Genomic DNA, 16,542 nt, shown 5'->3' with positions numbered 1-16,542 from the left:
TAATTCCCAATTTCCCTAAGAACCGGACAAAAAAACCTAAAAGTTATCCAGCAGTTTCCCCTTGAAAAACTTCCCTACTGCCCCCAACTATGATGCTGATAACAGGAAGCATATTTTATATAGTTTGAGCAGGACTGCGCTTCATTTCTCTCTTCAAAATTCAGAACATTTGCCGCATTTTGATTGGTTGGGACGGCGGCGGGAGAAAGAGCGGCGTGGCACTGGGTTCCATTCATCCAGAAACCGTTTATATTGGAAACATTTCAGGTAAATATGTTTAGTTTTGTAGCAACAGAATTGCTGTTTAAATATAGATACTACAAAGAGTGATAACTGGGACTTGTTTCATATATTTCAAGGTGGAATAAAAATAAAATTTAAGAGACATACGATCAGAAAAGGGTTAATTTAAAGAGGAAAATCAAATACACTGAATGCTACAGCCATCAGATGACGGTAAAAAGGAGTAGGCTGCTTAATTTTACTCAAATTAATTTGGCAACTGCTTACTGAATTTCATTATTTCCACACTTCAGTTGTTAATTTTAAAGTCACTTCTGTTATCAAATGCATAAACGGAAAAAAATAATTATATGTCCAAAATACCTAAATTATTTGTAAGTTCAAGAGTAAAACAGCATTTTATATCTGAATAGAGCCTAATATAGAAGATGAGCAAAGCAATTCCATAACAAAGAATCCTAATTTTTATTTTGTAACAATCCACTTCTGCTGTTTTTAATAATTTTATTAGCTTTATACAGTACTGAAACACAAAAAAAATAATAATGTGGTGCATTCACATTTTCCCACGGGATTCTTTGCAAGTTATGAACTCTACCAGGGTAAAACAGTGAAAATCTTGAAGCTGGATCCATCCATGTAAAAACTCAGTGGGAATAGGAAGACCGAGCCCGATTTCAAGAGTCATCTAGAACATCTGATGGATTTTCTTTTTTTGTCTATTCCAAGTTTTTACGTCCCATGTACGAGGGTTTATTGTGGGTTTTTTTGTTTGTTTTTGTTTTGTTTTTTTTGCACAAGTTGATGAATCAGGGTTCCAGTCGATGTCTGTAAAAAGAAACTTACAGTCCATACGCAACAACAGTCCACAGAAAACATTCCAATCTTTACTCCCCAGCATTCATCTCCTACGCCACGTAGGTGTACACTTTGCGATCCTCTGGCGTCCGTGCCAAGTATTCTCTTTCTATCAGTCCTTCAATGCGCTTTTTGATTACCACAGGACTGGGAAGGAACCGTGCTCGGAGCTGCTGGGTCACCTGAAGACGCAAAGAGGCAAAAATGTTTGGCTCAAGGTTAAAGACTGCTCATTAAAATTGTATTTTTAATGACATTGTGGAGATGCTGAATAGTAAAGGTCATTGATAAGATAGAAGCAGGAGTTTTATTAGATTAGCCAGGCTAATCTCTGACTGTTTTGAGCTACAGTAAGACAAGGACTCCTCTCTCTTTGTCCTCACGATGTACTGATGAAGGTCAAATAATGAGCGCTCCACCTTCAAAGAACCCTACATCACAAGTATTATTACATAGCATTTCAAATGGAACAACATTACCGGTGGCTTTCAGGTCAAAAGGGGAAAAAAATCAAAAATCAAAAATCTGTGTGGCCCTCACCTCTGCTACCAGGACGTTGTGCTGCATCTTCTTCCTCGACTTCATGATACGGACGATGGCTGCCTCGATCTCATGCTTCCTGTCGTCGTCGACTTTCTGTCGTGTCTCCTTTCTTTCAGGATCCGATTCTCCTTGTTTGGCAGCAACTAGTAAGGTAGGTGCCAGGTAAAGACAAAAGGTTAACAGAAGAAACTAAAAAAAAAAAGGTAACTCAAAAAGAAATGGAAAAATGCCAACCCCATTTACAATTTGTTAAACAGATCTTGTGTAAGAAATCAAACAACTTTTGGAGTGTTTATATTCTGAGCTAAATGGGGAAGGAAGTCTATAAAAATAGGTTAAAATGGGAAACAAAGTGGCATAAATGAGGAAATTGTGCAAATTGTATCAGCAAGAACCCAGTTCACAAAAAAGAAAAGGAAAACAAAAATAGACATGCAGCCATTCAACCCACCTGTCTGGATTTTGACTCTGTGCAGCTTGGAGGTAAACTGATCATTGACTGTAAACACATGGCCATTTTCAATCTCTTTAGACTTTGGCTCTTTTGTTAGAACTCTTTGTGTAGGTTTTCCACAGGCTAATGACTGCAACGCCCGCACCAGCTCTCTCTCTGGGATGTCTGTCTCCTGCTGGATCTCCTGCAGAAGAGGACAAAGGTGACGACTAATAATTAAGAAAAGACCTGTGGACTAAAGGTTTGTCCTATTCAGGAACACGTAGATTTCGATGAGATTGCAAACATTCATTCATGTCAAAATTGTTAATATCTAACAGATCCAAACACAGAAATAGGCTTTTGTGTATGTAGCAGGAAGTTAATCAACCATTATAGTTGAAGACTTGAAAGCAGAGAGAGAGGCAGATAACTATTTGGCCTTTGTAATTATTGTATTACCAGATTACATTGTTTATATATAAGCAGTGATCAGAACACAAGAGTAGAGACAGAAAAAACAAAACAAAACCGGTAATTCAGTGAAACGTGCACTAAAAATATTTTCATGCTCACAACTAGTGAATGCTGGCCTCTGTTGGATAAAATTGAAGAGCAATTATTGTTCACATCCATAATAAGGTCAAACGGCTTTGACAGAAAGTGAAAGAAAACAATGGACTGTCATTTGTTGTGCACAGCACAAAGCACAAAGATAAGCCAGGGAGCACATCTCGACCCCGACTCGCTCCTGTAAAACGAAGCTCTTCTCTATCCGAGACAGGTGGTCATAATGTTATGCCTAATTTGTGTCTAGAAACAGAAAAGATGGAGCGCAGCATTCTCACCTCAAAAGTGCACTTTTCCCTGTTGTTGAAGAGCATGAGGATGGTCATCTGGAAGGTGGAGACCTGCAAGATGTGCTTTCGGGTGTTAGAACCTGTTACCTGTGCTCCACCGACACCAACCTCCGAACCATCCTCCTGCAGAGGAAACAGGAAAAGATGACAACTGAAATAAAAACATGAATCTAAATCCAGTATCCACGACTCGACCCTTAAAATTGCTTAGGATTTCAATAGTTGGACCAAAGCTGGTACCTTTTTGATAGCTCCATAAAAGGTTGCATTTAGATCTGCTCCACCCATGTGATGTTGTAGTGTGAGCTGCCTTCCACTGTGCTTAGCAAGGTAAAACCTGGTCGATACAGACAGGCAGCGTTCTCATTAGAAGCTGTGCAGTAATACCATTCTCACCTTGCTGAATATCTTACCTTCTGAAGACTTCATATGCATCTCTAGGAGCAGGAGGGATGGTGCACTTGGGTGTTGCAGACTGTGTAGGCCAGTAACCCGTGGTAAGGACCCTTACTGTTAGGTCTACACCACTTAAAGAAGCCTGAAATTGATGCATAAAACCTCTCAGATTCCTTAACAATGATCTTTAGGTGTATTTAGGATTCATATATATATATTTTTTTAAATGTAATAAAATGAGAACCACATAGCCTAGTGACCGTGCAAGAATTTCCCACACTGGTTTTGAATAAAAACGCATACTTTAAGTGTGGGCGTTGTGTTTTTAATGTCTTACCGATATGCTCTGGATGTATTGCCTGAACTCATCCATAGTACTGTTTGAGATGCTCATGTCTCTGAACATTCCTTCCAGTTTAGAGGTGAACTGACAGCCACATTCTGTCTGCAAGGGAGAGACGGGGAGAACAATGAGCTACGACTGCAAACAAACATGTAGAGGAAATAAAATAAAAAAAGGTGGAGGTGGATTTGATGTAGAGCATGAATATGATCCTAAAAGATACAGATACAAGTGCACATTAGCATATTAGAAAATGATCAAAAAGTTCATTTTGATAAAATCAATACAAAAAAGTTTAAAACCTACGCAATAATCATAAAACAGAGCGATACGTTTTAAGAGTCCTTTGTTTTAATTCTGATTATTATGGCTTAGAGCGAATAAAAAAAAAAAGAACATTCTGTTTCTCTGGTTATCGAAGTATTCCCAGCCATTACAAATATGGATTTTTAACATAACATGACATAATATTGGCTTATCAAATACAAAAAAGTAAAGATGGCTAACTCAACCACAAATACGACAAATGTTTATTACAAGCTTACGTTTAGGAAAACCTTCCTCCTGAGTGTTTGTCATTTTTTGATATACGAGCATCATTAATGAGAATTTCTTTGAGTTGTTAGCCATAGTCATCAAAATTACAAAACAAAAAACAACGAAATACCTGAAATGTATCACCTCGAGTTTCTAATTTCTGAATGGAATTACTAAAATAAACCAGGTTTACTGAGCATGACCTGTACACCTCACAGATCTTTCACCTTCAGCTTAGAGATCATGTTCTTCTCCGAGTCATCTGAGACACTCTTGTTGCTGAGAAGCCGACGGCCCAGATGCTGCTTGTAGTATCTTTCAAAAACGTCCTTCTCCTGCATAAACCTGAACAACACCATGGCCTTGTCGAGAATAGACTCCACCTCCTGTTCTGTCAGCTGATCAAAATAAAGATCAAACAAAATGTAAATACTGGCATAACTCAGAAAAAAAAACAAAAAAACAAAAATGAGTTTTTATTGTAAAGTCACATACCCCTTTTACTCCCTTCTTGAGCTTATCGTCTATGAACAGTGACAGGTACTCTGGTGAGCGCGAGTTGAGGTTAAGAAAATACTCAAAGTCTCCAGCGATGGTTTGCTTAAAGAGTCTGTCACTGCTGAAAGACTCGAGGAGGAAATGATCAAATCGCGTTTTCAAGTCTAGCAGACCCTGTGGAGAAAGCGATAAACACAAAATGACATCTCTAATACAGCGTGTTTCTCTTATAATGTTGAGATGAAGTCTTTAAATTTCTAAGTAGTTTTTGTGACACAGTTCTGTCAGCGTACCTGAATGTAATCAACAGGGTTCTTGCCCTCTCCCTCTTCCGACACCAGAGCTTTGCCCTGTTCCCTCAGGTACGAGCTCATGCACTCGCACATTGTTTTCAGGCCATTTGGTACTCGACTGAATAGCTTGTACATGCAAGCCAGATCTGAGAGCGAAACATGAAGCAAAAAAATTACAATAATTAAACAAAGGATATCAAGAATTCAATCAAAACAAAACCGACAAAACAACTTATTTACCTTCCGTCTTTCCATTCTTGAGCATGTGCACCAAGCCAGAATTCTCCATCTCCACAATAGTTTTCATATGTTTTGAAATAAGCTCCCTCTCCACTACCTTAACGATTGGCTCTTCGGTTGACTTGTCTAAGCAGTGCATAACTCGCTCAATCTCTTCATTGATCCTCGCCTCGACCTTCTTTATGTAGACGCTAGCACTGTTTTCTGCCAGGAACTTTTGGCTCTCCATCTGAAAAGTTTAAAAATTAATGGGGCTGTTTTACTGCAGACACGACAAGCGAGTGCACAAAGGCACCAAGAGCAAACTCACCTGGAAGAATTCAGCTGACATGTCTAAGAAGGGGCATTCAAAGTCCTCCTCGTACACAGATCTGCCATCCAGGCCGAGAATCATCAGCATCTGGCAGGCGTTTCTGATGGCGCCCCTGCAGATGATGGCAGGAAGGAAACAAACAAAAACCTCGAGTTACATCAGACTTGCTGATTCATTCGAGACATCTGGCTGTGCGTCCGGTGAAGGAACACAGGAGCTTACCTGTCTACGACTTCCCCCTTTCTTTCCCGCGCAATCATGTCCAGCAGCGTCTGTCGTAGGTGGTCCCGAATGCAGCCGTAGCGTACCACCTGGTCCCTGAATATGATTAGGCCGAGGTTGTATACATTCTCCACGTTGTTTTGCTGAACATAAACCCTATCCTAAAAGAGAGTTAGAAAACAAAGAGAGACAATGACTTTGCTCAATTTTAATGTTTCGTTTTAGCTTGTATTGTAGCACATATTCCCCACTGTATTCTTTTAAAAATAAATTATTGGAGCTCAATGAACCCTAGCGTTGTCATCTCAGAATATGACAATTGATAAAAGAAAAGAAAACAGAGTCCTCGTCAGTCAGTAGCTCATAGATTCCCGTATATCAGGCACTATTCATCTATCGCCTTTCTTCTTCTTCTATCTTTGAGGCAGGGTTAATCTGGTCCAACCAGACCACATGACCTTTAATGTTTAGTCCCAAAACATTCAGCTCATTTATTTTGCTTGTGGAAAGTCTGATTATTTTATTATGCAAGCTTGAGTGTTGTTTTCTTCCCCTTAACCTAGTATGTGAGGAATCTTAGAGAATGAGTAGGATTTTGTACTGATGTATTTTTTTAATGCTTTTATATTTTAGTTAACACTTTGTGTGTGTGTGTGTGTGTGTGTGTGTGTGTGTGTGTGTGTGTGTGTATGAGATGCAAGGAAGTTCTGGTGTTTTAGTCAGCTGCAGCACTTACTTTTTCATAATCTTTGCACCAAAACAAAATAAATGCAAACAAAATTGCCTAAAATGACCTAAATTACCTAAAATACAAATATACTGCTGTGTACACATGAATGTGTAACATTTTCTGTAGTTCAGGGTTTATTTGATCAGAAACAAGTATATGAATGTTCCAAATCTTTAATAGCTTAAAGAAGCAATTAATGAAATATTATTATTTTCTTTAGTTTACCTTTGAGAGACTGTTAAGCAAGTAGCGTTTTGATCTTTAATCTTGAAACCTGTTATGTTTCAGCACTGGCTAAACTCCAATTACAGTTTGCCATATTGTAAAGCAAGACCAGAGGAACTACCTGTCTTAATACAACTGAAATGAGTCATTATCATTTTCCTGTTTGAGTTCCTGATGAGCGCATGTCTTTTTGGTTTTGAAGAAACTGAAAATTGCAGCAGGGAAAAATGTTGGAGGAAGTTTATTAAGCACGCCTAATGCTTTGTGTTCTTTGTTGACATCTAGTTGGAAATCTACTTTACTTCCTTGACTGCCAACTTTAAGTGTTAATCACTTGTTAAAAATGAAACGACAGCATGATACAAACTGTCACATGCAGCTACCAGCAATGTTTCAGCCAGTACAATTATCTCAACATGAGACTCAAAATGTAATCCTCAACAGTATTTCTGATAAATGCTTTGTTTAGTCTAGAGAATAACAGAACATTATTCATTCTTCTATAACATTTTTTCTTCTGGATGAAGAATATTTTTTCCCAGTAGATTTTCCCTTCAAAGAAACCAAAAGCATGTTAATAGTTAGACTATCAATTTGAATTGACCTGCACAATGTATCAAATCGCAATCATCGTAATATCCACGTGAACAACAAGAGGCTGCTTCAATGCAATATTTGGTAGAAAACTATATTTCATTTGTCATTTATTTACTCTCTGCACATTGATTTTTTTTTATATTTTATTAGAACGGACTATAAATGCGTATATTTGAAGTATATTTTTAAGTGTATGAGATAGTTATCCCACCATGAGGACACTGTTTATTGGTGAAGAGGAAAAAATAGGGCTAATCGTAACCAACTGGTCTTTGAAACATTTACCAAGGTTTAAGAGATGCTTTGAATCAGATTCTTGGCACTGTAAAAAAATCCACATGATCTCAGGTCATAAGCTGCAGATTACCATCATATCACTAATATTTAAGCTGCATTTCAATTTCATGTGAAAATTAGACTGTATGTAATCCGAGAAGGAAAATCATGTATACGTAATATTTAAGCTCAAGTATTGGTAAGACATACATTTGGTGAAAGACAAACAAGTAGTTTCAATTTATCTTTTGACATCAACAGAGAAATAAAAGCAAAAGTGAGTTGGTTTTACAAAACAGATCAAAGACGCACGGTCTAAATAAAGAAACAAAACATTTACTCAGATAAATAAACTTATAATGTGGGAAAAATGTCTTTTCTGCCAAAGGAACAAGTACATCGCCATCAATAATAAGAATTTTTTTCTTTAAACCAGTTTTTATTTTTGTGGTTGTTTATTATTTTGGTTTTTGTGATATATATCGATATTTTCCTTCCTAGAAAAAAATCGATATTCATCTGCAAGTATCGTAACATCCAACTGACACCCTGCTCACTCACTGCTTGCTTCGCCGGGAGAGTGACTAGGTCACCAGGTTTAGTGATTCCTTCAGATGTTAAGTGTCAAGGTTAAAAAGGTATCAAACTATTTAGAGCAGGGTACTTGGTGCACTTTATTTACTTTACAAATGCATGTAAGCTACAGTTTGTACTGTTTCAATTAAAAGAAACATGTTTTCTCACCACTTCTTTGATTCATTTTGTCCAGCTGTCGACTTTAAGTCTGTGCCCATGTCCAACCAGAGCCAGGTATTGTGTAGTTGGTGCTTTTAATCAGTTTTCAGTTAAATTAATTCAGTCCAACTCTATAACAGTCACAAAATGTCACCAAAATCATTCTGTCCCTCTAAAATCTTTCAAAAAAATCGCAAAAGTGTATTGAATTGTATCGTTTGCTGAATACCGCAATATATATCGTATCGTGAGCAGAATATCGTGTATCGTGAGATTATTGTAGCACTACAGCCCTACTGTATGTCTTATTGAAAAGTTACTTGTAAGTTAGTTTTGTCTTATTTTAAGAATACCAATATATTTGCCCAAGAAACCTGACCAAAAATACATGGTAAGAGCTTAGTTGTCAGGCTTCAGACAATAAATACCAAACTTTATGATTTTAATGAGTGTTTTACATAGCAGTTTTGGTTTCACTGATAATCTCTTACATAGGAGTTTTTTAAGGAAACCCAAGACTGATCACAGCGAGTCTGGTCTTAAACAATCCTCTAAACAACTCAATCAAGGTGTGTACCGTTTCTTTGAAGATGATGTAATCTTTCAGAGAATTGATTTATGTTTATCTTCAGGCAGGTTTGGAATTATGAGCAAGAAATTATTTTTGATATCAAGTTAAACAACAGTCGGCCCGCTGCCAGTCAAAAACCCAGAAAAGTGTGAAGCAAAAGGACCCCAGTAGAGCGCTGTGATCTCCATACTGACTGGGCTATTGTTTTAGCCTACACTTGAGCTAATCTCAAGGGATCAATCACTCGAGCACAACCACACACAGACACATTTTGTTCTCGCTGTTGGCAAAGGTAATGTAAATGGTCCTGCTAGTATTCCGATTAAACAAACATGCAAACAAAGCCTCATTGTTTTAGTCCACAAATAATTTCAGAACAGAGTTCCTACCATGTACATGAGGATGTCTCTGATCATAACCATGGCAGTTTGATGGTCATTCCAAGCCTGGTTCAGTGTTTGCAGAAAGTTATTGTTTAAGGAGTTTAGAACATCTTCCCGTACCTAAAAACAACACAAACAACCAAACCAAGTCACGTCAAGCCAATTTATCTATGGTGGGACCAGTGCAGATTACATTTTTAGAATCTTGATGACTTTGTTGAAGAGAAAAGCAGCATCTTACTTTGTTGATGAGGTGCTCTGTGACCACTTCCCTTAGGCCTGTGTAGAGCTTCTCGCCGTGCTTGTGGAGCACCATGGTGTAGGCGTTCCTGTAAAGCTCCTCAAAGCTCAGCCCGCTGTTGTTCTTCCTCTGAATCTCCTGGATGGCATTTTTCAGAAGGTCCCAGATGTTATTTACATACTTCTCATCCATCGTCATCTGCGGGACACAAAAAATAATGAAAAGTTGTGGTTTGGAAACGTCAACTGATCTATATTGGTAATCGTATGAGCTTAGCAAGATGAGAGTTTATTCTTTCAATACAATTTCAAAAGACGAAACAATTTTCAAATACGTTACATTAAACATATGTCCTAGTGTTGCTTTAGATGTATTGTAATTACATGCACTTCCTTGTCTAATTGTCTTCTCTAAGTCAAGTTGGTGTAATTAAATGAGCAATTATTCTTACATAAAATGCCAGTGTACACTTCAACTGTAACTGTTGTCTCCTGTTTTTTGTCTCCTTTTCTCATCCATTTTATGGTGCATTTCTGTGCAAAGCAAGAAATCCTTTCATGTCAGAAGCATGTCAACTATTCCTGCAGTATTATATAAAAAATATAAGTATGCCCCATTGAGTTAAACTTAGCTATGACACCTTATTCTTCATGTTACACTACAAAGCAAAGTCCTAGCATGTAGATCAAAACTGACATCTTATGCTGAGTTGTTTTGTTTCGTATTGACAGAAATTCATACAAACAAACAAACTGATTTGGTATGCAGAGACCGGCTTAATTAGCCCACATGGTGCAGAGGTAGAACAGACCTCACATATACTAAGAAGCGATAGTTCCTAACACCATCCTGGGTTCAATTCCTGACCTCAGGAGCTTATCTTCCCCCTTTTCCTTTTTGCCCATTCCCTGTTTGATCATTGTCAAGGCCACTGGTACTACAAAAAAAATCATTATAACACATAAACAACAACAACAAGGATATAGAAAATAACTTATCCCTTGATTTTTAAGGAATAATAAAATATAATTTCTGCAAACTGTTTCTCTGCTTGTTTCTAGGGAGACTACTTTATAATCTAAAAGAGTAATATAATATTCTCAACAATGAAGCATAACTTTTGGGTAAAATTAGGTCATATACAATAAACAAACATTTATCACTGAAAGGGTGGATCACTCAGAGATTATTTGCTGAACACGTTGAAAAATCTAGAAACAATTTATGTGATTTTAGATCCCAACTTTTTTATTTATTTTAAAGGTTTCAATGGAAATTGGGGGACATAAATTATCCCAGAAATACAACCTTTCAAACGAAATCCCTGTATCAACTTTTAGGCTCCATACAGGGACAGGGACCGGGACCATGCATCATTGAAAATTTGTTTTAAGACTCGTTCAGATTAAATCGTTTATTTTGACATACGTTCATTTTTTATCTACACAGTTCTAATTTTTATCTCAACCTCAGAACTTAGGTTAGACAGGCACATTCATGTTTCATTCTCAATAAAGAACCACTAGGTCTCAAATGAATTCACTCACATGAGTTAAACACTTATGCACACAGTCCTCGGAAGCGAGAGCGGTTATTATAACGTAATGATACTGGTTGACAGACTGACAGAAACTTGGCAAACGTCATGCCAGCTAACAGGCCTGCTACTAACGAGCTTTTATTTGAAGTTTCCTCACACATGCTAGCATTAGCTCGTGACAAATAAACGGTAATATTTTCAAACCGATAACGAAAATAATGCTCCTGAACCAAAATAATTAAAGCCTCTGTGCCTCAGATGATTTGTTCAGGCAGTTGTAGTTTCCCCCTGACAATGACGTCTATTTTTTCGTTTGAGATGCTAGTTAGCTGGCAGCTACAAACACAGAGATCTTTCATTTCCAACGCCCTAGTTTTAAAAGCAGTGTCCGTCTAATAATACTCACAGGAAAGGCTCGTATCCTCATCTTGGTGTCCTTCTTGGTGCCGCCTTTGAGGTTGGACATGATTACTTAAAGCGACTTCGTTACTAAGTTGACTTAAAGACTACATGAAAGGCAGCTGCTAGTCTGCTTTCTGCACCCGGACAGAAAAAAGGACGCTTAATGGCCTCCCTTATGGGAATGCGGTCAGTATCTGCGTTCGTTACACTATTGTCAGTCGCTTTCCTCAGAATGTTTCGGCTAATGTTTTAGCTTGTATGCGGTGATGGCGGCCGAAGTGAATAGTCTTCTCCACTGCGCAATCCGGAAATCTCGCGAGAGTTGTAGAGTCACAACAACGACAGGTGCGTGCCACAGGTTGACTAGTAGTTTGAACGACTCCAGCTCCCACTTAGTTTCTGAGGTTTATTCTTGTAAGTATTTAACCTTTTCCTGGTTTACAGTAAAACTCAATTTATTCAGAAGTAGCGTGACCATAGAAATGCTCCATTTTGTCGTTTTAACGTATTCTGCTGGATATAAATCATTATTTTTATTTGGCTATAAGCTACAAGTAGCTACTTAACATCGAGTTTTTTTAGTCTTTATTTATAAAATCATTCAGATCCATCAAGATGCTTCAGACTCAATTAACCAAGTACATGTTAAAAACAAACAGACTATTAAAACAAAGTATTGACTATGAAACTATGGAAGGAAATGACTGACAGAAGTAACGTGTATGTTCAAATTCATTAATACACTCATGGCAAGTATGTTGCTATCACAACACATTCTGTTGCAGTCCATAAGATAGTTGAAAATAGGCTAATACATACCCATTCTCCGACAAGCCATTATTTAAATCCCTGACTCTACCATTAGTAACTCTTTCTCTGACTTTCATGTTTCTCAAATGAAGCTTGGTTTTACTTTAACATAGAGCTAGTAAGCATCAAAAGTCACATAGAGTTTACTTTTCTACTTTAAGTGGAAAAGCTAAGTCAATATACTGCATGCAAAGTGTATTGACTTTGTAAAAACCATGAAAGGAAATTCCTGAAAAGAATAGCCACTTATATCAACACATGCAAATTAAACACATTTGCACTTTCTGACAGTGCAGCACACTCACTGAAGTAGATAGCACAATATAAATGAAAGATTTAACAAGATGCTGTTCGCCAAAAAATAATTTAATCTAATTTCATCTTTATTATGGAAGGCCACCATATTGAATTTTAAATTTGGTGAGAACACTTGACTCTCCAATCTGTAATGTAAGCTTCTGAGGACTATTTTTTTGTTTGTTTTTTCAGCATATTTGTGAAATTATACCACAGGATTAAACATATTTTTTCCATTGAGCAATAAATAAGATTTTCTTTCCATTTTTTCGGTTTGCATTTATCATCTACCACAAGAAACTAAGAAGTCAGAGTCTTGTTGTTTGATACTGTTTCAAAAAGCTTTTCAAGATGGTGGTACCTGGAAAACCTGGTATTCACAGGTCATACTTGGTTAAGAACCCCTGGTCTAAATAATTCAGTGGGCACTGTCTGCACAGGACTGTTTGCAGGACAATCCACCATGTTTGAAATTCGTCCTAAATATACTTTTTACTCTCAATACTTTCAGACCAACACAGTTATCCCAACTCTTGAAAACAATACAAATGCTTTTATATTCACATTTTTTAAGCCTATCTGCCATTGTTTTTTAGTTCCTCTGCTGCACTCTAGTGTCCAGTAGTTCCAGCCTCATGTCTGTATTTTTATCTAATGTCAAGCAGAAAATCGCTTTTTCACAGATCTGCTTGGCTGAAATCTTCTGCTCACGGCCAGCTGAGACTGCTGCCTTTCATTCTCCGCATATGTGGAGGTGACCCCGTGAGAGACCAATGAATAATAAAATTGAAACATACTGTATATCTAAAGCCTTTAGTAACGCGATGTCGACAGCAGCCTTTCAAGGTTATCAAACGTATTTGCATAAAACCACAATTTAAACTCTAGTTGTTAGGTAAATTACACAACTAGACAAATATAGGGATCTTTTGTCATAATAAAAACGACGTCTGTATATGAAATTTAGTGGTGCAGTTTATGCCACAGTGATATCTTCAACATTTTGGACTTATGTTGTGACTATAAACAGAACTCTTGCTCACCCATTCGACTGCCAAAAGAATCATAATATCAAGTTGCTTGTTTATTTGTGTTGTGTTGAACAGCACCTAACACACTACAAGTTCCTCCCATTCCACAGAGTACTGTGTAAGATGTTTGTCCACCGATTGCAGCCCTCTCTGCAAATCATAGATAAACTCCAAATGCTGCTGTTGACATTCAGACAGCCTACATTCAGACAGATAAGCATTGTGGCCGAAGAAATGAAAACCCAGCTAAGTTTGCTTAACATAGTCAGAAATCAAATGCAATATTTTTTTTTTTTTGCAGCACAAAGAGCAATCCTCAAGACGTACATGAAAAATGTGTTTGTAAAAAAAAAAGTGTATTTTTCATCCTATGTCATATCTTAAATCTCCAGCAGGTGGTGTGTGCTGTACTGAGAGGTTAATACAATTACATCTAATGCAGTCAAGCTTCTCTCCAAGTGCAAGCACATGACACGTTTTCCATCAGCAGGGTAAGCCCAAAAGATAAAAGTATAAAGTTGCACATCTGAAAGGAGAGACACATTGATTTTTTATCTCTCTTTTTTTGTTCAGGTGATTAGAGAGGCAGAATTTAAGACGCTGCTTCTGATTTCAGCTTCTTTCCTTACTGCTACCTGCTTTGCAAACATGACACCAACAGGTCAGGACAAATGCATCAGTCTCCAGAATCCTGCGCTCATCATTTTAGCCGATAGATATGCTGTTGACCTGGCGCCAGCACTGCAAAACAGGACAAGTAATTTAATTTGCCATCACCGCCAACCTTGAAGAGAGGAATGTAGGCTAGCAGAATCCCAATTGGGAGGCATGAAGAAAATTTGCTGGCGACTGAGAAAGAGGTGAGGTGGATCTGCATGTTGTGTCACATCCAGGTGTCTCACCTCTAAAGATGTAGATTTGCCCTTTAGGTTTGCGAGAAGAAATTGGAAAATAAAATCCTTTGCTAAGGTAATGTTACCCCTTGAACTTTTTCTTAATTTTTTGAACTACAACCTGCATTGTGTAATATATAATTTTATGGAATAGACCAAAACAAGGCTGTGCATAAATGAGAAGACTGCATAGCTTGTCATATGTTTAATAGAAGTTAAAATCTGAAAGGAGGACCTACATTTGTATCCTGCCGTTTATCAATGCTTCTTTCCAATTTTTTTGCTGAGTATGTGTTGCTTGGTCTTTGTTATTGATCCCTGACAAAGTTCTGAAGCCTCTGCCGACACACTGTTTCCATAGTAAGTTTAAATTACACGCAGGTATCCTTGCTTTGCTTATTAGGTGAGTTGTGAAGCTAATTAGCTTTCTTGTTTTCAGAGTACCAGAGTAAAAGAGCAAAAATAAATTTAAACAATCATTTTCTTTCCATTTTAAAATCACACACTACTTTTGTGTTGTTCTACAACATGAAAGCAAAATGAAAACACATTAAAGTTCTTTTCAATTTGACAATTGATGAAAAATGTTTAGTTGAATTACTATTTCTGCAAGACACTGTAACATCCATCCACCCATTTCTTTCTACCCTCAGGCTCACAGAGGAGCTGGTGCCTTTCTCCAGAAGCCATTAGGGGTCATAAAATAATACCGGTAAAGTTTGAAAAATAATGCACAAAGCTCTTACCCTTCTGCAAAAAATTTCTTCTGGGTGTGCTAAAACACTTACACATACCATATTATAAGCATGCACAATTAAGTGTGACTGGGCCTTCAAATAACCAGCTCCCTATATAAGAGCAGCTGAAAAATAATAGACATTTCTCCGTTTTTTATTTTTATTTTTACTAATGACACGTATGTTTATCATGCTCAGGAAGTGTGTGACCACATATTTTAACTGTTTGTTTCAAAAGGCTTTGTGGCAATTTGAAAATAACTTATCTAAAACAGAGGCTCTAACATTATGCAACTGTGTCGCCATTCTGCCACACAGACTCTAAGACAGCGAAGATGCGGAATGAGGAGGTCTAATAAACCGTCTGACCTCTAAAGAAACACAAACGTTTTGGTATTTTGCAACACATTAGCAACATTCCCAGTCCTAGCTATCATCACCCAGAGTGAGCAAATGGAACAATGTCCTCTTCCAGGCATGTAAGATGAAATTACTTGATTATAATTGGAGTCATCACTTGTTACCATACTGAGCTCACATCTTAAATTACCCTAATGGGTCACAGTTTAGTATTTGTCATAAAATCTAAATATAATGCTCAAGAGACTAAGTTGTTTAACAGCACTGCGGTTACTGCTGCACTTGGCTTGAAAGTGCAGCGCATACAGACGCGAGGTTCTGCTATCGTGCTATTTTTGTAGCTTTTTGGTAAATAGTTCAATAATTTAGTTTAAGCTGTGTGAATTGATCTTGTAGCAAGCCAGTGTTTCAAATAGAAGGACTTTATTTCACCAACTGTTTGCACAGTCTGTAATGATACAGCTCATAACCAGAGTCCCATTTAACAACCTCCACAGCGACACTATAATCACAGGCTACATTTGTTTATCTTTTCCTCTTTTTTTTTTTCCCATCACTCCACTCTTGCCATTCTTTGCATTCATGCCTATCTTTCTCTCTCCCTTCTCCCTCTCTCTGCCTCCCTACCGCCCTCTTCCTCTTGTGTTTATCTTAATTTCAGCTAAACCAATCCCGTGCTGTGCAGGACCCGCTACTGGAGAAAGTGTTTGTTGACTTTATGGCACAGACTTGCACAGCTCTGTAGGGGAGCAGACTGTTATTTATGGCTCAAGGCCTCATGTGATTGGCTGTGGAGGGATATAATTATGTGAGGAAATTTTAAGAATCACAATGGCTTCCATGTTGAAATGACTGGTTGCTAGGTTACTAAGTGAGGAAGATGTTTTTAAGTGATTTTCAAATACTGTTTTAGTTACTTACCACCAGCCTATTAT

At 37.6% G+C, this 16,542-nt stretch overlaps 1 protein-coding gene and 1 long non-coding RNA gene across 2 annotated transcripts; one reads left to right on the top strand and one right to left on the bottom strand.

The window, feature by feature from the left end:
• Positions 1–733: 733 nt before the first annotated feature.
• Positions 734–11,756, bottom strand: LOC103148961 (cullin-3-like). The gene is made up of 16 exons (XM_007567971.2): positions 11,484–11,756; positions 9,538–9,735; positions 9,303–9,416; positions 5,780–5,940; positions 5,555–5,669; positions 5,245–5,473; positions 5,005–5,150; positions 4,709–4,885; positions 4,441–4,611; positions 3,671–3,778; positions 3,351–3,475; positions 3,178–3,274; positions 2,926–3,060; positions 2,096–2,282; positions 1,642–1,787; positions 734–1,283 (listed from the first exon to the last, which is right to left on the bottom strand). Exons 1-16 carry the CDS (start codon positions 11,541–11,543, stop codon positions 1,152–1,154), a joined length of 2,301 nt encoding a protein of 766 aa, XP_007568033.1. The 5' UTR covers positions 11,544–11,756; the 3' UTR covers positions 734–1,151.
• Positions 11,757–11,812: 56 nt separating this feature from the next.
• On the top strand, positions 11,813–14,595 carry LOC107838126 (uncharacterized). The gene is made up of 3 exons (XR_001664189.1): positions 11,813–11,893; positions 14,010–14,108; positions 14,191–14,595. It is a non-coding gene; the product is annotated as an uncharacterized LOC107838126 (long non-coding RNA).
• The last annotated feature ends 1,947 nt before the right edge of the window (positions 14,596–16,542 follow it).

The sequence above is a fragment of the Poecilia formosa genome, unplaced genomic scaffold (assembly GCF_000485575.1).
Source record: "Poecilia formosa unplaced genomic scaffold, Poecilia_formosa-5.1.2 Scaffold215, whole genome shotgun sequence".
Taxonomy (NCBI): domain Eukaryota; kingdom Metazoa; phylum Chordata; class Actinopteri; order Cyprinodontiformes; family Poeciliidae; genus Poecilia; species Poecilia formosa.
This window is presented reverse-complemented; position numbering and strand designations above follow the sequence as displayed.